The 23,361-nt window shown below is 37.4% G+C and overlaps 1 protein-coding gene across 2 annotated transcripts in view; it reads left to right on the top strand.

The window, feature by feature from the left end:
* The window catches only part of TNFSF10 (TNF superfamily member 10), a 126,178-nt gene that overhangs the window by 58,243 nt on the left and 44,574 nt on the right, over positions 1-23,361 (top strand). For both annotated transcript variants that reach the window (XR_013602559.1, XM_078667463.1), the window contains exons 3-4: positions 5,928-5,973; positions 21,349-21,468. Coding sequence is in view for 1 of the 2 variants with exons in the window: in XM_078667463.1 (XP_078523589.1) it covers positions 5,928-5,973; positions 21,349-21,468 (166 nt within the window). In the remaining variant the exon portion in view is untranslated. The remainder of the gene's footprint in view (positions 1-5,927; positions 5,974-21,348; positions 21,469-23,361) is intronic.

The following is a 23,361-nucleotide window of genomic DNA, read 5'->3' as shown; positions in this document are numbered from 1 at the left end:
CATCCTTCTTCAGGTACTACTCATCGCACATTACGAAGCTTAGAAATTAGTTGCATTCTGTTGTTTGTCATTCACTTTCTTTGTAATGAAAATAAAGTCTTAACCTTCCTGGTTAAATAAATGTATATGGTGAGCTATTTTCTTTAATTTATGCTGCAGTATCCATGTATGTGAGGTTCAAATTGATTTTCCTACAGTTTCTCTGTAGTTATATTTTTTGGACTAATGTTTTGGATGAAAAGGTTTATAAATTGAATCAAATCAAATAAGCTATAGCATTTACATATAAGCAGAATTATGCAGGAGCAAATGCACATCAATGGACAATTCTCTGTAATACATCCTGATTTTCTTTGGAGTTAGGTATGTCTTAAATCACCTACACTAAAACCAAATAAAAAAAAATTGACACACATGCCTTTGTAGGACTGACCACAGTTTAAAACATCTTTCCATAAATGCTATCCTTGCCACATTTGCAATATAAAGGCAATTTATCTGGTATAATAAAGCCTAACTGATACATGCCAGGTTCTTTCACATATTGACCCACCAAATAGTATTAAGTACCTTTGGGATGGAAAAAATACCTTGTACATTGGATATGGTTTACCTAGAATGTGACTGACTATAATCAACATAAGACTGATGGAATAATTTGCAATTTCTTTGTTCTATTAAAATCCATATTGATTGCCTTGGATGATAATTTGCCTTTCTACACACTTTTTAAACCCTATGCAAATATTACCATATACTCTGGATATGGAGTCACCTATGATATAGGCCAGTTATTACATACACATCATATCATGTCAAATAGTGATAAAGACTCGAGTGGTACATAGATCTTAGAGAGTCCAAGACCTGCTTCACTCCCCCGCAGTCTGGCGTACATGATATTTATAGTTAGGCTAAGGGCTGTAGAGAAGGATTTATAGGCCACTTAGCACTCTTCCTTCCTTCCTCTCTTGATATCCCTCCCTTCCCCTTTCTTTCTTCCTGCCTCTCTCACTCTTTCTTTTTCTCCCACTCTTCTACCTTCCTCTCTCCCTTACCCGCTTCTATCTATCTATCTATCTATCTATCTATCTATCTATCTATCTATCTATCTATCTATCTATCTATCTATCTATCTATCTATCTACAGAACTGATGTCTGGCCTTACGGGCACACAGTCACAGCACCAGTCTCCAGTAGGATGGGGAAAACAAAAAAGATCACTTGGCCCGCCATCTGAAGCTGAGCTCAATATGCATCTGCAATGCACACTATAGGCTACATCAATGTCTTATCAGAAGAGTTTGGCAATCAAGGTATCATCAGTCTCCCTACTCCCAGATAATTTTAACCTCTCTAAAATATCCCCACTCATGCTGCAGAAAACGTGTCTCTACTGCCAAGTCAACCTACTACAAAACGGACATAACAGATGCTTTCAACAGAAGCAGCACACTATTGAAAGCTGCCAACCACTGCTTCAACTGTTTCGCATAGCCTCCTGCTATCATAATTAATGAGAAATGCAGAACCATTAATATGTTCTTCATTGTTGAAATCAACAAAACCAAACAATTAGTATGGCAACTTTCAACCATTCACTGTCCCATGTCGAACATACTTAAGTGGACTTTATTCAGAACACTCACCTTCACAAACCTCTCGTCATCTAACTCAAGACCACTACATACTGGTATGTCAGTCTGCCCTCCAACAATATAAAATCTATAAGTAAGCCCTTTGTCCAGGGCAACATCTTTCCCGACAGACTCAAACTAGGCTAAATTACTCTTCTCCTGCACAAAGACCAAAAATTATTTTCCCATCCATTCTTTTGGAAAACACTTAAAAAGAAGTGACCATCAGATTACAGAATTCATTTCCCAACAGCCACCTACTAAATCACTCCCTGCATTGCTGAAACAGCTCTTTTCCCAACTGATGTATGATGGCCTCTCCAGAACACAATTGACACTGGTTTGTGCAACTGAGAAAAATGTAATCCACCTTAGCTGCTTCTATGAAGTTTCCGAGGTGATCCATCAAGCGGGAGCCAGAAAAAAGGGAAGGGTCCCAAAACTAATTATCCACATGCAATTTTCCATCGAAAAATTAGACATAGCTACAGCCTAAATGGCTGAACGGAAATACACCAAATTTTGCAGAATTCTAGATCTTGGTCCAGAATATGTGATTTGGTGTAAATACGTTCAGTCGTTTTTGAGGAAATTAAGTGTAAAATGTATGTATATATCATGCCGTGGAGGACTCATGGATCTAACAGATCAAAAGATATGATGTGGTTAGTTGCCATTACATCAGGGACTCAGTCTCCTTTCCTGCAAAAAGGTAAAAACAATATACAGAAGCAGGAATACCCTGCCCCCTAGGTCTTGCTTATTGGGTAAGGGGCGTGGTGCCCCTCTCTCCTAGCCTCCTGGAGGCCCTGTGACCCCATGCCTCGGGCCAATAAGTTACTTTATGGAGAGGGGGGTCTGCTGCTCACCTCCCTGAGCTCATCCCCTCACATCCGATATTACGATTTGTGGAGGTGGCCATAGACTCCCCCACACCGAGCTTGTGTAAGGCTCCGGCACCCCCATGCTGTGGGGCTGAAACAATAATTAAGGTGGGGAGTGCTGCCCTCCTGCCCATGCCTGATAGAGGCCTTGGGGACCTCATCCTACCGGGCCATTTTATTTTTGGAGGAGAGGGGTGTATGCTGTAGATTAGCACCAAGGACTGCATGCCCCAGAAAACTGCTGTGTTTCCTGACCAGGAAAGTGTGTACAGGGAATGTAACCTTTATTCCCTGTCCTCACTCTCCCAGGCAGGGAATGCAACTGTGCTCTATCCCGATAGGAGGACAGGATCTCATCCGGGCAGAAAGTAAAGTAACAGCCGCCTTTCACTGGTCCCTCCTTGGCCCCAAAGTATAAGGTGTGGGTGTCCCAGGTGGGACCAGAACACCCAAAAAACAAAATCAATAAATAGAAAAATAAGTAACAATAAATGAGCGATAGGGGTTTGGACGCTCACCGGGTGTTGGGTGCCCGTTTAGTTAGGAATGTTAATAATATTTTACTTTACATTAAAAAAAGCTTATAAATTCACTGAAAAAAGCAAAGTATAAAGGGTTGTTATATTTAGATTAAAATGTCAGTTAAAACATGCCATTTTAAACAAACAAAACCACTGAAATTTACCAGTTATAATTATCTCTAGTAATTTTACCTCATGCTCTAAAGTAAGTATAACACACACCCTCGCCATGAATTGCTAAATACCTCAGGTATTACATCACTGATGACATGTTCTTTGACATCATTGATAACATCACTGCAACATTTGACATTACATCTTTGATAAAAACCATGCTATGAACCCACATGTATACAGATGGTAACACTATGCTGTATATGACTATGGTGTTATCAGGGGTGTCATCAATGATGCTATTTGAGATGGCACCAGTGATGTCATCAGTTATACCTTTCACTATGTCATAAGTGATTTCATATGGACTGAGGACATTCTGCCAGGAAGAGGAGCTGGATGCTGTAGGATGGACTGCCAATCTGCCTGTTGCTTTGTTGTGCTGGACTGCTGCTGCTTGTTGCTTAAGCACTGCAAGTTATAGTTAGCTCAGTAAACTATAACTGGTGAATTTCAGTGTTTTTTTAAATGTTAGTTTTAATTCCATTTCAACACCTAATTATAACGTCACTTTAACCTTTGTTTTTTTTTAATATATATAAATATAAACTGTCAGTGAGTAATTTTGTGTGTATCTGTGTTTTTGAGTGTGTGTTCGTGTTTGTGTATGTAGTTGTAAATGTGCGTGTGTATATAAAGTAAAATTAATTAAAACTGTTGGACCTGGCCCTTTTTGCAGGGTTAACCCCAAACATTTGGCCTTCTATCTCCTATTTTTCTGACCTGTTTTTGCTGGTTTTAGGACTCTAGGCACTTTACCACTGCAGACCAATGCTAAAGTGCAATTGCTCCTTGTGTAAATTGTATTGGTGATTGGTTTCTCCATGATTGGTATATTTGATTCACTAGAAAGTCCCTAATAAAGTGCACCAGAGGTGCCCAGGGCCTGTAAATCAAACGCTACTATTGGGCCTGCAGCATTAATTGTACCACCCACATGAGTAGCCTTGCAAACATGTCTCAGACCTGTGACTGCAGTGTCTGTGTGTGAGGTTTTAAATTGCCATGGTAACCTGGTAGGCCCATATTTTCCCTTTTACTACATGTATGTCACCCCTAAGTTGGGCCCAAGGCTGCCCCATGGGCACGGTGCTATGCATTGAATAGGTAGGACATGCACTTGTATGTTTTACATGTCCTGATAGTGAAATACTGCTAATTTCGATTTTCACTATTGCAAGGACTATCTCTCCTAAAGAGTACCATGGGGATTGCCTTGAAATACCTTTTACGTATAATGTCCCATTGGGAGCTGATAGAGATTTGGTGTTGGTGTTTCTGAACTCACAATTTAAAAGTACATCTTTTGGTGAAGTTGGTTTTTAAGTTTCGTGTTTGAAAATGCCACTTTTAGAAAGATGGACTTTCCTGAGCTAGAGTGGTGGAGGGAGTTGTCACGGACACCTGAATAGGACTGTGCTCATCCTCCCACAAAGCTGACCCCCCTGTAGTGTGTCTGAAGCCGTGTCAGGGGAAGGCAGGGTTCTGTGTGCTACAAGGACATTCTTTGAAGTTTTCCTACTTCTAGGGTAGAAAGGGGTATAAGTGCTGCACCTCTGACAGTCTCAAATTAGGACACTTCTGGACTGAGGACATTCTTCCAGGAAGAAGAGCTGGATGCTGTAGGGAGGACTGCCAATATGCCTGTTGCTTTGTTGCGCTTGCCTGCTGCTTGCTGCTTCTGTGCTGGGTGTCGTTTTGGTCTTGTTTGATTCAGATAAGTATTTACTATTTTTCTAAACCGGTGTAGACTCATTTTGTAGTGCCTTCACTGTGTTATTGTGTGTGTATGTACAAATGCTGTACACATTGCCTCTAAGATAAGCCTGGCTGCTCCTGCCAAGCTACCAAGGGTGTGAGCCGGGGTTATCTTAGCTGTGTGACTCCCTTACCTTGCCTACGGTGAGGGTCCCTACTTGGACAGGGTGCAAACCCTTGACAACTAGGGAGCCCATTTATAACAAAAACTAATGTTGAAAAAACTAAATAAATAAAAAATGAAGGTATGTCATCATTTATAAAAAGATGTTTTGTTCAAACTAATAGACTCAAAGAAAAACAACTTTTGAGTAAACAGTATTTTAGAAAAGCGACTGTAGCAAAAAGTGTTTTGACAAATGATTTTATCTCATGGAACTGGAGTGGGAAGTAGTCAATTTACCTTTTCACTTTCTACTGCATAATGGTGGACGGTGATGCGGTAGAAGTGTCCTTTTCTCTAATCTTCTATTCCAGTGAATTGTCGGTTCACAGAATGTTGGAAGGGCACATTAAACTGAGGAGCTTATTTAAATTGGATAATATTGGTATGGCCAAGAATACATGATCTGTGGGAACACAGGCAGGCAATGGGTGAGTGAGTCAGCTCACTTCCATGTAATTCAGTAATGAAGTCCCTGAATCCTTTCTTTATGTTTGCTTGCATAAGGCTTTCTCCGCTGTACTGAACAATCTGTAATGTTTACTGCAAAAGGCTGGGAATCCACAACAGTAAGTGGTAAAGTGGCAAATTCATTTTAGTTACCAGTGCGTGAGTAATTTACATACATATGTTGTGAGCTGAAATCACAATTCTAAAGCACCAGAAAAAATGTCATTGCTTTGTAGAACAAGAATGAAAATTGCAGTAATCAGAATTTGAACAATATCTGTAATACCTGATAGCATTTCCCATTCAGGTAGTGATGTACTCTTTCCGTTATGTTTACAGATATTATTGAAGAACTATCGGACTGACATAACTTCTGCAGTGAGAGGTACAGTTATCTATTTCATTATCTTTGAGCGTATATTCAGAATGTATCTCACAAAATGCAAATAGCATCCACAGCCATTAGAATATATAAAGCCTTGTCTTTTTAGTTTCTCTGCAGGAATGTAGAGAAACCTGCTAAAGTCTGAAAATGAAACAATTTTAGCATGGTATCAATATTTAGAGTAACTTTTGGAGTAGAATTGCTGTTGCCTCATCGGGAAAGGCTTTTATTGGGACAAGGTAGACGCACAACTCCAACAACGTAACATACATCTTACTTATGACCAGGGAAAATTAACCAGGCCGCCCGATTTTTCGCTTTAACATACATTTAAGTTGTGAACATGGTATTGCCAGACATGGAGACGAGGGAGGCCTTTAAAAATGTGGGTAATGCGACCACAGGTATAACTTTTTGGTAACTGACAAATATTTTCCAAAGTTTTTCACACCCAATTGACTTAGTTAACGTTAGACCTAAAATTCCTGGTGCTAGTGTGTAAATTGATAGCAAATATATACCATAACATGCAGCGCTGTCTATGATGCTCACCAGGGGAATCAGTGTAGAACCTTGGAGGCATATAGCCAGTGCTTAATTTGAGCCGGTGGTTCTGAACCTCAGCACCGCCACTTAATAATCAACACCAGCGCTTGTGACAGTCTGCCACAAGGTGAGGCGGTCTGGCTAATTTAGAGATGACCACAACAACATTTAAATGTTAATTCAATATACATTAAAAATTACTATTCCCTGCCGTCCAAATCATTCTTATATCTGTGGAGTGGAATAGTGCAAATTGTCACACTTGTCGGAGTGTTATGGCTAGTAGTTGTGTTGTTACTATTATTGGCGGTGTTGGCAGGGGTAATGTGTGGTGCAAGCTGCAGTGGCCTCCTGACAACAGCCATTGATCCAGCGGCCTATAGAAAATATATCATAAACTACGCTACCCAACTTCATAACCTATAAACAAAATTCTATACTAAATATGGACCCATTTATAAACCTGACATATTTTGGGCCTACTGAATCAGGTGGTCAAATTAAATCTATATACACATTATCTACAAACTATATACATATTTATAAATCTGCGGAAAGAATATTGTCATTATAATAAAACTATATCATTTAAATGACCACCATTGGCGACGTGATCTAGCTAATAGTAACCTACACTTCTGAATAACCAAGACCAGCTTATTTGTCAAAAGTAAGATTTTATTTACTAAATTATGGTATATAAGTTGATAGTTTTATAAATGAATTTTATTTGCAATAAAGCAAGCATGATTGTAAAGAAATATGAGAAAAATACAATTTAAGCAAGTGAATCAAAATTAAAGTGAAGATATAAAGTTTAGCATTTCTAAAATCTAATTCCCTAACTGAGCTAAATAGATAGAAATTAAAATAAAGTTCTTTGAGGATTCTTACGTGCTCCACACAAAGTCCAACAGCACATCACCCTCATCGGAAAGTCAGAAAGCAGCAGCCAGCCCATCCCTAAGGGCATGACTTTTTATACCTTTCTACGCTAACTGAACTAAGCAAAGGAAAGTTTTCAGAAATCTTCGACGTCCCATTGGCTGAGAGTGACAAGTGACATATCACCCAGTTTTCAAAAAGTTCCACTAAATCATATTTCATAGAGACCATTGTTCCTTCCACGTGAAGCCAGAAGCTTCCTCATATTGCAACAAATGTATTAAGTCATTCTCACAGCGTCCATTGACTTTCATTATACTTCCGCGGATGCCAAGTTAAGGATTGACAAAATGTTCACTTTCGACCTTGGCCATGTCCGACAGAATGATGACAGCATTAGTTTTTTGCTTTGTGAACGCAGCTTTTGACAAACGCTTTAATTCAGAATGGGCGTCTCGTGACTTTCTGCAGAATTATAAGTCAGCTCTTTTCTGCGGCTCAAGTGAATAGGCCCAAAAGCAGGCAACTTATGATTTCTAATATAAAACAAACACAAGAAAAGTATTAATATATGAAATAATGTAGATTCTGTATCCACCCTTTGGTTCACTAATTAATTAACCCACCCGATTAATCAAAATGTTACCTAGCCATTGCAAACAAATAAAGCAGCGTTTATATCTACCAGTCTCCGTTATTCCATGAGACCCATATGCACCTAGAATAGTAGAAATGACATCACACAGACAAGGAAAAGCAAAACAAGCACATGCTTATTTTAAGTTTGCAGCAGTTAGTAATGACAAAAACGAAAACAATAAATTATTTTATTATTTTGCACGAACAAAAAGATGCAACATTTATGCACGTTTATGAGCACACATGTTAGTCCCCCCACGTGTAAAGTTTAATCTAAGTTGTATTAGCACGACATATCACAAATCATTAATATTATTATTCATGTTATGGAAATGTGACTTCGCGAGTTTAAACAAAATTTTGTTTTCTATCTCGCTCCATCAACTCCCTCATCTGGTGATTAACAAATCACCACACCAGCACTCAAAAATTTGGTAAATTAAATTTATAAGAAATCGATTCAAATTCATTTGTATCAGTAAACCTAAAAGTCTGTTTCTGCATAATCTTTGCAATTAACATGACGCTCTCTATGTAACTCCTGTAATTCGATCTCCCTTTCTTCTTCTTTTCTGAGTTTATAGATTCTTTTCTTTTCTTTCAACTGTTTCTTTCTCTTATGTAACAAACAACCTAATTTGGTCAAAATAAAAATGAATACTATTATAATCAAAGGTGCCAGAATCTTGCCAAGAATTGAACTTCCGATATTATGAAACCAGTTTTTAATTGCTTGAAACCTTTTTGAAAGTTTCCCTGTAAAATCTTCTTCTTCTAAAGGAATTATCTCTGAATGCATTTGTGTAATATTCTTAATATACATTTCAATATTTTTACTTTCATCAGGTATATATGTACAGCAATGTTGGACATGTAAAATGCCACAGACTCCTCCCTCTTTTGCTAAGAGTATGTCTAAAGCAAGACGGTCTTGAATTACCATAGATCTAATTGCAATAACTTCAACATTCACTAATTGAAATCCATCAGCAGTGTCAGTTGATAATCTATCAACTATAGTGGACAATTTTCTGATTCTCCCTGCATTTAGGGTTATACCAACAAAAGGTATTACAGCTTGAAAAATATCTCCCAGAACTTCAGTAAAAGTTTCTCTTTTAGCTCTATTTACATAATTATGAATTTTAAACAATCCTTCTGAATCCCTGTCAACATGAAACACTTTAGGAAAAACAATTCCCACATAACAAGTTCCATACCAATGGTCTGGAAGGTTGTAGTAGGCTTTGTCACCACAAACAAAATAAATCCCAGGAAAGATAGGATCTTTTCCACCTTTAAATCCCCAACCTCCCAAAATCTGATAAGTATCTTCACAGTTACTTGCACCTACAAAGTAATTATCAAAAAGTGTATTATCTCTTCTAATGCAAAGTTTTCCACTAACAGGTTTGTCTATGTGAATTGCAATATTTTCAAGCATTTTGCCATTTAATCTCTCGTCCTCTTTCTGCCAGAAGGCTGACTTAGTCTGCTTGACTAATTCATTTCTTTTATAAATTGCTCTTCTCTCCTCAACCATATTCAAAAATTTCTTTCCTTCAGCACTTAATTTACATGTTAGATTATTCTTGTAAGCATACTCATATGTGAGTTCATTAGTAACAATGAAAAATTCTCTCATTTGTTTTGCTTTCTTATGCTTATTTAAAGCGTTATCAATCTTAATATTAGCAAAAATCTCATCATAATTTGAATAGTAATATTCTAAACGTCCAGTTTGATAAAATAAACTAGTTAATACACTACATGTTACAGCATAAGTGAGAGGAAGCATGTTATATGTTACTCCCTCAGAAACAGAAGCAGGTAATTTAACACAGACATAGCAGTCTTTTGCATCCATTACCTTAACATATTCACTCAATAGTTTTGTAAATGTATTACTTGAAAAATCACCTATAGATTTATCTTGATGAATGTTAGGCTGATGATCAATAACTTTTGCAGACGCACTATGTTTAGTTTGGCTAACCAGAGTTTTGCTTGTTATGTTAACTTTGTGTAATTCTCTATTCATTTCTAAAGGGATAATCACAGCTAGTACCAACCAGAGCAGAACTAAAATGAGCAGACACACCAGAGTCATCTTACAGCATCTTTTAAAAACAGAACACTTTGAAGTGCTCTCCTTAACATAAGGCATTTTTGGTTAGTTTTAGCCTCAAAAATAAAAATAAATTTTAAAATTTATATACACCCCCCTTTTAAAATATATTTTTCTTTTATAACCCTAAACAAGATTTCTTCGACCTTATGTCATACATAAGTTTTCTTCAACTAAACAGTTTTTCTTCGACCTTGTGTCAACTAACAATTTTTCTTCAGCCTTTTGCCAATTTAATAATTCTGTACTTTAATCATTGTCACTAATTTCTTGGATTTCGTTTTCTTCTTCACTACTATCATATATGTCAATAACAGGTGGAATTACTAAGTAAGTCCACTCAGGAGACTTGTATTTTTGGTTTGGTCTTATTATTCTCTTCCCTTTTCTCGATATCACTTCAATTTTCCTTCCAACTCCAACTTCTTTTCCAGGACTCTTTTGACTACTGATTTCTTCAACTTGTTCTATTGGCTTTTTGATCAGTCTGACTCTCAATCTTCCACCTGGCCAGTAGTCTGCTTTTCTCACGTACTTCTTCTTTGGTTCAGAATTATTTGATTCTGACTTCCAAGTCCTTTTCCTTCCGTTTTCACTTTCACCTTCCACGTCACTTTCCTCAGTTTCGTAGTCTGAAATTTCAATTGACTCAGGAACTTCTCTATTCGGCAATTTCACTCTTTCAGGAACTTCACTTTGTCTTCCATCACTGGTACTTGGTAATTCGTTCTCCTCCTCTTCCTCAATTACCTCCAACTTCCCAGATTTCGGATTTTTGTTCCTTACTTCAGAGTTTGTTCTCTGCCTTTCGATACTCTCCTGGTCTGAAACTTCTTTTGGTTCAGCTTCTTTGTCTTCAATAGAGACAACCGAATCCTCAGTTATCTTGCCTTTTAACAGATTCTCTTCACCTTCAGAATCTATTTCAATTATTTCCAAGTCTTTTCTTGTCAGATTTCCATTCACTGGCACAGTTTCCAGATGTCGACTTTCTTGTCGATCTTCAGAATCTGGAATTACTTCACCTTCTGTTTTGTCTTCTGCTTCAGAATCAGAATCATCTGTGGTATCACTTTCAATATCAGAACTCTCAGGAGTTGGTACTGGAATAGTATGACTAGGATGTATCCAACGTTTCAATCCTCTGCACTTTACAGCATTAGTAGTGATCAAGATTATCTGTCTAGGTTTCTGCCATCTAGGAGCTAGACAATTCCTTCTCCGATGTACTTTCGTTCTGACCCAATCGCCAGGTCTCAGATCATGAGTCAAAACTTTTTCATTTGATTGAGCTTCAGTTCCCACCTGATTAGACACAGAAGTTACCATATCAGATAACCTTTTACAGTAATCCAAAATTGCACTGTCATTTATGCTCAACAGTTTACCTACAGGTACAAAAGCTTGCCTCATAACTCTTCCCATTAAAATTTCATGAGGACTCAGACCTGTCTTTTTATCTGGTGTACTTCTTAATGACATCAAAACAAGTGGAAGAGCATCAGTCCACTTAATACCTGTTTCAAGACACATTTTTCCAATTCTGTTTTTGATTGTTCCATTTATTTGTTCAACTACTCCTGATGCCTCTGGTCTGTATGCACAGTGTATTTTCTGCTCAATGCTCAAAGCTTCGCAAATTAACTTCATCAATTTGTTATCAAAATGGCTTCCTCCATCACTCTCAATAGTGACTGGAAAACCGTACCTTGGGATGATTTCTCTGAGCATTAGTTTTGCTACTGTAATTGAATCACAATGTCGTGTAGGAAAAGCCTCTACCCATCGTGAAAATAAGCATACAATTACAAGTACATATTTCAAACAATTGTGTAAGGGCATTTCAATGAAATCCATTTGTAACCTGGTAAAGGGACCACCTTCTCGACCAATTATTCCTGTCCCCACCACTGATTTTCTGTTTGGATTCATTTGTTGGCATGACAAACACCTTTGACAAAAAGATTCAGCAATAGTTCTAAACTTGGTATTGAACCATGTTTCTCTGAAAAGTCTGACCATAGAATCTCTTCCTAAATGTGCTGGACCATGATATAATCTGGCCATATCAGCAATCAAACAATTTGGTAAGACTACTCTGCCATCTTTGTAAACCCACACTCCATCTTCTTCACGTGGTCTACAATCTGATCTTAACCACAAGTCTTTTTCATCATCTTCTGCTTCGTTTTGTAAATCTCTAATCTCATGCCATGTTTCTACAACAGTTGTTAGCATTAATGAATTTGAATCAGTTTCTTTACTCCTCTCCCGATTGTATGAATAATTTTTCCTTGCGCAGTACTTTGCTGTTTCGTCTGCGAAGGCATTTCCCTTGGAAATATAATCAGTTCCTCTAGTGTGCGCTGCACATTTAACAATGGCAATTTCTTTTGGCAATTGTATTGCTTCAATTAATCTTCTTATGAAAACTGCATTTTTAATTGGTGATCCTGTTGATGTCATGTATCCTCTCTGTGACCAGAGTTGTCCATAATCATGCACAACTCCATACCCATACTGACTATCAGTAATAATGGTAACTCTTATATCCTTTGATATTTCGCATGCACGAATTAAAGCAATCAATTCAGCCACTTGTGCTGAACGAACTCCTTCAAGACATGATGCTTCTTCAACATCTACGACTGTACAAACTGAGTATGAAGCTTTCAAGACACCTCCTTCGGATCTTAAGCATGAGCCATCTACAAAGTAGACAAAATCCGATTCAGACAAAGGTCTGTCTTTGATGTCTTTTCTTGGTTTTGTGCAGAATTCCATGACATCTAAACATTCATGTTCTGTTTCAATGTCATCAACAATTTCAGAATCAGGCAGTAATGTAGAAGGATTCAGATTCAAACATCTTGAAATCGAAACATTATCTGCTCCTAGTATGATTTTCTCATACTTTGTCAATCTGCTACTTGTCAAATGTTGAGTCTTACCTCTTGTCAGTAATATTTCAACTGAATGAGGCACAAAAACTTTCACAGGAAATCCCATAATGATTCCTTCACTTTGTTCAAGGCTGATACTTGTAGCTGCAACTGCCTTCAAACAACCTGGTAATGCTTTTGCAATTGGATCAAGAACTGCAGAGAAGTATGCAATTGGTTTCTTTAAATTTCCATGTCTCTGAATTAACACAGATAATGCACATCCTTCTCTCTCACTGCAATACAGTTCAAATCCTTTCTCATAATTTGGCATACCTAAAGCAGGAGCTTGGCATAAACTCTTTTTCAGGTTCTCAAAAGATTCCATCTCAGCATCATTGAGAATAATTGGATCTTTTACATCTGACTTTGTCAGTCTTTGTAGTGGTTTTGCAATTACTGAAAATCCACTTATCCATTGTCGACAGTAACCTACCATTCCCAAGAACATTCTTACCTGTCTTTGTGTTCTTGGTGGTAACATTGCTTGAATCATTTTTATTCTCTCTATTGTTACTTGTCTTTTTCCCTTTGCAATTCTGTGACCAAGATATTTTACTTCTTGTTTGCAAAACTGTAGTTTCGCTGGGGACACTTTATGTCCTTCTTCTGCAAGTCGATTTAACAGAATTATTGTGTCTGTTACACAATTTTCTCTTGTCTTTGCAGCTATTAACAAATCATCAATATACTGCACTAATGTAGACCTACCAGGTAAGTCTAGATCTTCTAATGATCTTTTTAACAGTTCGTTAAAGATTGAAGGACTTTCTGTATAGCCCTGTGGAATTCTTGACCATCCGAGGGTCTTACCTTGGAATCTGAAAGCAAATATTTCATAACTGTCTGGATGTAAGGGAACAGTAAAGAATGCATTGCAAAGGTCGATGACTGTATACCATTCAGCATCATGTGGAATCTGAAATAGAATTACTGCTGGATTTGGGACCACAGGACAACATGGAACAACAATTTGATTAACCTTTCTCAAATCTTGTACGATTCTAAATGTTCCGTTAGACTTTTTAACTCCCATGATTGGTGAATTACAAGAGCTACTCTTCATTTCCTTTAATACACCTTGTTTGATCAATTTTTCAATTATAGGTGTAATACCTTCAATTGTTTCTGTTTTCATTTTATATTGTGGAGTATTTGGAAATTCTATTCCCTGTTTCAATGTAATTTTCACTGGATCTACGTTTTTCATCAGACCCATCTCATTTCCACTAAAATCCCATATTTCAGATTTCACTGTTTCTTTGAGTTCTTCAGGTAGATCCTTTTCTTCAAATGCATGAAACAATTTTGTTTCTTCTGCTTCTATCATCATCATTGTCATTCTGTATAAACCATCTTCCTCCATTGTTTGTAACTCAACTCCATCAGGAGAACAATATATTCTACAATTCATTTTACATAGGATGTCTCTACCTAATAAATTCACTGGACTACTATTACAAACCACAAATCTGTGTTTATCTTTGTAGTTTCCAATTTCAACTGGTACTGGATCAGTTAAGTCAGTTTTAATTTGCTGATTACTTACTCCGACAACTTGGATGGTATCCCCAGAGAGAGGTAGGTTTTCAATTTCCACTGATCTAACAGTAGAACGGGTAGCACCAGTGTCCACTAGAAAAGTGATGTCTACATCATTAACTTTCCCGTTTACAAAAGGACCAGACTGGTCAACCTCAAGAGTGGCTCCAACAACACACTCTTCCTCCTCTCTCGGGCACCGTCAGCAATAATCATCAGAATCACTGTCTTGACTTTCTGCTAATAAGAATTGTTGTGAAGCATTTTGCATTTGAACCCTTTGTTGCTTTTGCTGTTTTTGTGGTTTTATTACCTGTTCACTTCCCTGAAATCCCACGTTTGGATTATATTTTTGAACTCCCCCACAATTCGGAAAAGGTGGTTGTGGCAATTGGTCTTGACGATTATTCACCTGTTGTTGTTGCTGTTGCTGTAATTGTCGTTGAATATTAAATTCGTTTAACCCCTGTTGCATCTGTAGCTGTCGCTGCAGGTCAACACCATTCTGCATCTGTGGATTCAATAAGGGATTCTTTAAGTTTTTAGGAGGATGAGGACACTCGTCCCTCCAATGTCCAATTTCGCCACAATTAAAACAAGGTAATCTTTGCTTCAGCTCCTCAATCTTTGGGCTAAATTTCTTTTGGAAATTATTACCTTTAAACTTTCCTTGTATCTGGTTTGTATTTCCAGTTTGAACAAAATTAGTGTTCTTATTTCCCATGCTGGCAATCTGTTGCTCAGCCACCTTTACCTGAGCCCACATGGCTTTCTCCTTCAGCTTTTTCTGTTTTACTTCTATTTCATCGCTACAATATTTTGCTTTTCTTAGAATATCATCTACAGATAGTGATTGCCATCCGACAATACTAGTTCTGATCATTTCTCCAATTTCAGGTTTTAGTCCATAAACAAATCTATAGACAAAATGACTCATGTCTTTTTCATCTAATTTTTCATAACCACTGTATTGTTTAAAGATTAATAGTAGTCTTTCATAAAAAGAATGAACTGATTCTTTTGTTTCCTGTTCTGTTCTTTCTATTTTAACCCAATCGACTTCTTTGGGTGGAATTTTGTTTTTCATCCAAACAATTACTTTCTCATAAAAATCCATTACAAGTGGATTAGGAGCACCTGTTTCTTTAATTCGCTCAGGTTCTGCTTTTGGCCAACTAATCGATATTTTGCATTCTGTCCAAAGATCAGATGGAACAACAATGTCAAAAAATCCATCTAAATCAATCCACAGAACTTTTGACACTTTGATAAATCTATCAACTTGCCTGTACCACTCAACTGGTTTTTCCCTCAATTTTGGAAAGTCATTTGTAAATAACAGAATGTCCTGTCTCGACCACGGGATATGAACATATCCTCCACCTGCAACTTCTCTCATTGGAAATTGTTTTGACAATTTATCCAATCTTTCATCTTCCTTCTTTTTCGTCCATTTTACTCTCCATTTATTCAGTTCTCCTAGCTTTTTGATATAGACAATCAAATCTTTAATGTGAACTATTCTTCCCATTGAGTTCAAACTCTCAATGTCGCTTTCTGAAAAGTCTAATCTGTAATGCTTTGCAAAATTCTTTTGTTTACTCACATCGATTTCAAGTTCTGCTGCTAGATCCTCTAGTTGATCATATTTATTTTTCGTTTTCCACTGAATGCTTTTGCAAATGAACAGTAGTTCATCATCCCGATAGTAATTTAAACTATCTGGACCAATTGTTCCAATTATTAATTCTTCGATATTTGCTTTTAATTTGGCCACATCTAGTTTTGGTGTGGTTACCCTGACTTCAGGACTCCCTATATCTGATATAGCACCCATTGGTGTTTTTGGAGATAAATCCTCATTAAAGGTTAAATCAGGCATTCTTGATTTAGAAGTGTTTATTTCAGATAAATCTGAATAAAATTTTTCAGCAGCTTTTTGAATTTCTGTATTTAAAGGAATAGTTAATCCAGTTTTGTTTGTTTCCCTTTGGTCAAATACAGGCTGAACAGGACCAATTGTTACTGGAACTGTCACAGCTTCCATGCCTTTTGTCATTCTTTTTATTAGTTCTTCCTTTGATCTTATATATTCATTATAATCAACATCTTCAACATTTCTTGCCTCTCTTGAATAATCTTTTGGAGGTTCCCTTGCTCTTGGAGTCATTGAAAAATGTCTACCTTCATTTCGAGCATTCTCGAATTCTGGTCTTCTAGGAGTTTCATTGATTTCACAATTATTTGGATAAAGTTTAGGAGCTTCACTAATTGGAGGTGCACTCGGTGAAGTTTCAGTAGAAACCACCGGAGTAGACCATGATCTAGGAGGTCTCAAAGGCTGATTAGGCTGATTCTTTCTAGCAGTTGTATATATTTCTTCCATAACTGCATCCTCAGATTCACTTTCCATAGATTTCCCTGTAGGAGTACCCATTACCATTTCATGAATTAAATACAATCCTTCACTCATGTTTCCCTGTCTCCACATTCTCAATCTATCTTCATGAGTTTCTCTTTTCCAAGATGGATTTTTAGAAGGTCTTTTAATTCCACTAGCTTCTCTTTGTAACTGATACATCTCGTCTTCCCACTCAACTAAAGCTTCAAATTGAGTTGGTCTCGGTTTTGGAACAAGAGCATTCATTTTCTCTCGTAAATTTCTTAAAACTCTTACATTAAATGAACCTTCATCAGGCCAAGTTAAAACACCGTCATTTTTAGTATAACGTTTCCAACTGTCGAACCATAAGACAGTATGATATCCATATTCACCTTCCATGTACGCTGCAGGTGTTTTATACTTATGAAGTAGTTTACCACCTCGCGTTTCGATTTTCTTGTCAGGTGAAAATAAATTCTTGAATTTCTGAAATAATGTTGTCTTTTTCTCAACATGTTTAAAATGATAACTCATTTTTAAGAGTTAAATCTAATTCACAAAATCGTTCGTAAAATATTTCCGGGATGTTCCGCAAAACAACCAATCCGTGCGCGAAACACACCAACAAGCCAATGACAGTTGAGCTACGTCACTTTTCTGCTCAACCAATAAATTTGGAGATTTTCCGAAGGACCAATCAGCTCACTGGCCGTCAGAGACTCAAGAGCCAATCAGAATATAGCTTGTGACGTAGGTCACCCAATCCCAGCGCGGCTCTGTGACGTACACAGCAGCTGCGGTTTCTCGTTTCTCACTCCTGGCGCTTACCCCTCCTTCACAAAATCTTTTCACAGCGCCATTTTAAGAACACTTTTCAGTGTAAATTAATTCTTAACAATGACTATAAAGACAACATCTGTTCGTTTCACTATTTAGGATAGTTTACATACATTCAAGTATCCACACTTCGGAATAGACGGCGCTATTCACACTAAGGATAATATTCAATTGTCAGTAGAGTAACCTTACCCCACCCTTCTAACACGTATAATTATGAACTCGCTTTGCTCTGAACCCACCGCGAAGTGAAAGTTCTAAGAGTTCCACTTGAACATAAAATACAATTCAAACTCGCACTTTCACACTGAAATTTCCCTAATTTCAAGCACACATGAAATCCGTACAGGACTCTCACCTGTTTATAGAAATCATGCACCGTTAGCAAAATAACGACGTTATCCGTACAGGACTCTCACCTGTTTATAGATATGAAACATGTACCCGTACAGGACTCTAACCTGTTTATAGATAATCATGTACCGACGTTAATTTACCCTTCACTCAAGCTCGGATATAACTAATACTTTTATCACAGTGAGTTTTATGGAAGGCGCTTTGTCCCTATTCTCATGCTGCTCTAATTTCTTAGAAAATCCTCACTATACAAGATTCAGACCTAGCCCTAAAACTGTGCTGCTCGGCGACAACACTATGGTACACGGCGATACCTCTTGTGATACTCGGCGATATCACTACAAACAGAACAGATGGCTTGCGTGACTAATTTCTCGCCACACAATCTATACCGGTATAGCTTACAGATAGCACGAAAAACGAACTCAACATGTGTTAAAACATCGATCCTATTTCCATACCATAACGTAACCCTTAGCAACCAACATATTACCTTGGTTACCCTTAGCAACCATCAATTTCTGCTACCAGAGAATTGATCCAGCGGCCTATAGAAAATATATCATAAACTACGCTACCCAACTTCATAACCTATAAACAAAATTCTATACTAAATATGGACCCATTTATAAACCTGACATATTTTGGGCCTACTGAATCAGGTGGTCAAATTAAATCTATATACACATTATCTACAAACTATATACATATTTATAAATCTGCGGAAAGAATATTGTCATTATAATAAAACTATATCATTTAAATGACCACCATTGGCGACGTGATCTAGCTAATAGTAACCTACACTTCTGAATAACCAAGACCAGCTTATTTGTCAAAAGTAAGATTTTATTTACTAAATTATGGTATATAAGTTGATAGTTTTATAAATGAATTTTATTTGCAATAAAGCAAGCATGATTGTAAAGAAATATGAGAAAAATACAATTTAAGCAAGTGAATCAAAATTAAAGTGAAGATATAAAGTTTAGCATTTCTAAAATCTAATTCCCTAACTGAGCTAAATAGATAGAAATTAAAATAAAGTTCTTTGAGGATTCTTACGTGCTCCACACAAAGTCCAACAGCACATCACCCTCATCGGAAAGTCAGAAAGCAGCAGCCAGCCCATCCCTAAGGGCATGACTTTTTATACCTTTCTACGCTAACTGAACTAAGCAAAGGAAAGTTTTCAGAAATCTTCGACGTCCCATTGGCTGAGAGTGACAAGTGACATATCACCCAGTTTTCAAAAAGTTCCACTAAATCATATTTCATAGAGACCATTGTTCCTTCCACGTGAAGCCAGAAGCTTCCTCATATTGCAACAAATGTATTAAGTCATTCTCACAGCGTCCATTGACTTTCATTATACTTCCGCGGATGCCAAGTTAAGGATTGACAAAATGTTCACTTTCGACCTTGGCCATGTCCGACAGAATGATGACAGCATTAGTTTTTTGCTTTGTGAACGCAGCTTTTGACAAACGCTTTAATTCAGAATGGGCGTCTCATGACTTTCTGCAGAATTATAAGTCAGCTCTTTTCTGCGGCTCAAGTGAATAGGCCCAAAAGCAGGCAACTTATGATTTCTAATATAAAACAAACACAAGAAAAGTATTAATATATGAAATAATGTAGATTCTGTATCCACCCTTTGGTTCACTAATTAATTAACCCACCCGATTAATCAAAATGTTACCTAGCCATTGCAAACAAATAAAGCAGCGTTTATATCTACCAGTCTCCGTTATTCCATGAGACCCATATGCACCTAGAATAGTAGAAATGACATCACACAGACAAGGAAAAGCAAAACAAGCACATGCTTATTTTAAGTTTGCAGCAGTTAGTAATGACAAAAACGAAAACAATAAATTATTTTATTATTTTGCACGAACAAAAAGATGCAACATTTATGCACGTTTATGAGCACACATGTTAGTCCCCCCACGTGTAAAGTTTAATCTAAGTTGTATTAGCACGACATATCACAAATCATTAATATTATTATTCATGTTATGGAAATGTGACTTCGCGAGTTTAAACAAAATTTTGTTTTCTATCTCGCTCCATCACCATGGCACATTTTTTTTTTTTACATATTAAGCACCGCATGTAGCAAGGCATTTCTATCGGTAAACAACGTTTACCATAAAACTTTTTCCCCGCAGGGAATCCCAACGCGGTCGTTACAACGACTGCATTGTGATTCCGCATACCATTACTCCGCAAGTTGGAACAACGACTTGCGCAGGGGGGGGAGGTGTTGGATTTAAAATCCAACACCTTCCCTAGTGTCTGCACAGACTGGAGTTGGAATAGTAAATTATACTATTCCAACATCCAGCGCCCCCCTCCGCAAGTCGTTGTTCCCACTTGCGGAGTAATGATATGCGGAATCACAATGCGGTCGTTGTAATGACCACGTTGTGATTCCCAGCGGGGAAAAAGTCTGCGGGATAAAGAGATAGATTCATTGCTATCATACAAATGCAGGGCTTAAACCACAGTTCTGAAGTTACTTTCGGGGAGGAATGGTTTCACTTTATTGAGTAAAGAGAGCTGGTACCAGGCTGTATTTGTTTTGTCTACATCATTTTCCTTGTGGGTGTTATTTGTAACCGGGGTAAATCCAAGTGAAAGTTGGGATTCGAAGCCTTCATACATGAAGTCATTTAGACAAGTTTGGACTAGTTGACTGGAATACTGTGTGGTGGGGATGAGTTACTAGTATGTCCTGAACATCCATGTCTGGGGGATGCAGGGACGGCATTGTATGAGGCGTTGAATGTCTGGAGCAGAAGAGACTATAATGTAGAGTTGTGTATCATCAGCATATTGGTGAATTATAATGTGATCATCGGTAAGTGAGCAAAATGGGTTCCTTATAAGGTTGAAGATGATGGAGGACAAGATGGAGCCTATGTGGAATCTACGTATCATAGGGATCCTCTGGGACCTGTAGGTGCCCATGTAAATGTCATGATCCAATGTTGGTTGCATAGGAAATATGACGATTGTTTCAATATGTTTGACCCAAAAAAAATTCAACAAAGGAAAATTAGTTTCTCTCTCTCTGTACCCTAAATTAATCTTCTTACTAAACTTCACAGGTGAAATCTCCCAGCGGCTTCCACGTTTAATTGATGAAAAATATGGCTCCAATTTTCCAGTGCTCAGAACAGCTGCACACGTGACTGGAAATAATGGGAATGCTTTCTCATCAGAAAACAGTAAGAAATGGACAAGTATTTCACAGTAGGAAACAGCACGTAAAAAAGCATGTCTCAATTTATACTATTGATTAGTAAATACAAATACACTCTTCAAAAGCTGGTTACATGTCACTGATAACTAATTCAGCATAGAACACAAGATGTGGTTCGTTACAATCTTTACACTCTTGCTAAATATACTTGATATTTATAAACTTACTTACGTTCTGTGGTTTTCTATGGCCTCTACTTCATACTTCAGGTTCATCTACCTGTTTCTCAAAAGTATAGATATCTAACTCTCCTGCCTCCCACATACTAGTATCTGGTTGCAGAATAGTCTTCCATGGCAAACCTAAATATAAGGGTGCAATCAGAATAACCAGAAAATTGAAGTTACTTTTGATACCCTTATTGAATCCATTCATAATCAATGCATCATCAAAACCAATTGAAAAGCCCACTGTAAATGGCATTTTATTAAACACCGCATGACATAGAGGCCACATTTCCGGGCATGTGGTAAACATATACCTGGTCTGCCTCTTGACCAGAGGCAGACCATCTGGGCCAGAGGGTTAGTTTGTTAGTAGAAAAGTTTGTGATCTTGGCTAGTGAAAAATAAAAATGGAATACATTTCGGTGATTCTGAATACAATATTTCAGCATTCTGGTCACTGAGTGTTTTTTTCTATTGATTGTGCAAACATCTTTGGGGTTATCCCTATATCTTCCAGCCCGACAACCATTCTGCCCGTACAGGCAGCTCTTCTACCTCCATAAAGATATTGTAATGGGCAGAAGTTGTTGGGGGCGGGGGGGTCTTTGTCTAACAGGCACACACAAACACACACACACACAAATACCCAGTGACCATTCAGGTGCTATTTCATTACCTCTTTGGATTAAGATGGTCCATATCTTCAAATATCTTAAAAAGTGGGTTTGGGGCCATCAAACTCTTCTGTAATCTGCTGAGATGATGTAAATATTCCTTTTGAATATAACTGGTATAATAATTAAATATTAGCATGTGAATATTAGTAAAGAAATAATCTCAAATGAGAAGACAGCCATGATATTTAAGTACTCGAAAATATTTCTGTATCTATCCATACATTATTAAGATCAGAGATACTATTATATTTAATATGATTGAAGCGGTCTTTGGGGTAAGAGTAGTGTAAAAGAACTAACTAGAGTGGATTGTCCGACATTGTTTCAATAAACACTGGGGAATTATCCTGCTCATTAATCAATGTTGCGAGTCTCTTACATAATGCAGCCTAACAATAAAGTGATGTTCGGGACCCTCTCTTAGCCACTGCCAGTTGTAACAATCTCAGAGGTCATCTGGGGTTTTGATGTCCCCATTTAAAGAAGAAATCACAGCATCAATGTGCTTGAAGAAGGAGAGCTGGAAATCAATAGGCCCTGCCTTAAATGACTCATTAATTTGGGTAAGTAATTGGGTTAAATTCAATTATCTTTTCCCAAAATCGATATAGGGCAGTCCCTCCCATTTGCTCAGTAGCAGGGAGGTTTCTCAAAAAATTCTCAGAAAATTTGCATCACTTAAGGCTCAATAATTAGGTGTACGTCTAATACCCAAATAGGTGAGAATGCTGACTGCATGCAGATCTGGGTCCTATATGTTCTTATATTCAATATCTAACTTATCATCTTGATTTAACTTATATCTGGATACAGTTCCAAATTGTCCAGCTGCCTCCTCAATTGCGGGTAGTTCTGTGCTAGGTTTAGTATCTTCGTAAGGAAACCAATCATCTTGCCTTCTGTAAACTCTTAAAGACTTGGGGCCAGATGTAGGAAATACGTATTTACCGATTCATAAATACCGAATTTTACCGATTCGGTATTTATGAATCGGTAAATATGAAGGAGGGAGAT

Source organism: Lissotriton helveticus, chromosome 11 (assembly GCF_964261635.1).
Source record: "Lissotriton helveticus chromosome 11, aLisHel1.1, whole genome shotgun sequence".
In the NCBI taxonomy this organism is placed as follows: domain Eukaryota; kingdom Metazoa; phylum Chordata; class Amphibia; order Caudata; family Salamandridae; genus Lissotriton; species Lissotriton helveticus.
The sequence above is the reverse complement of the archived record's forward strand: the minus strand, read 5'-3'. Positions and strand labels throughout refer to the sequence as shown.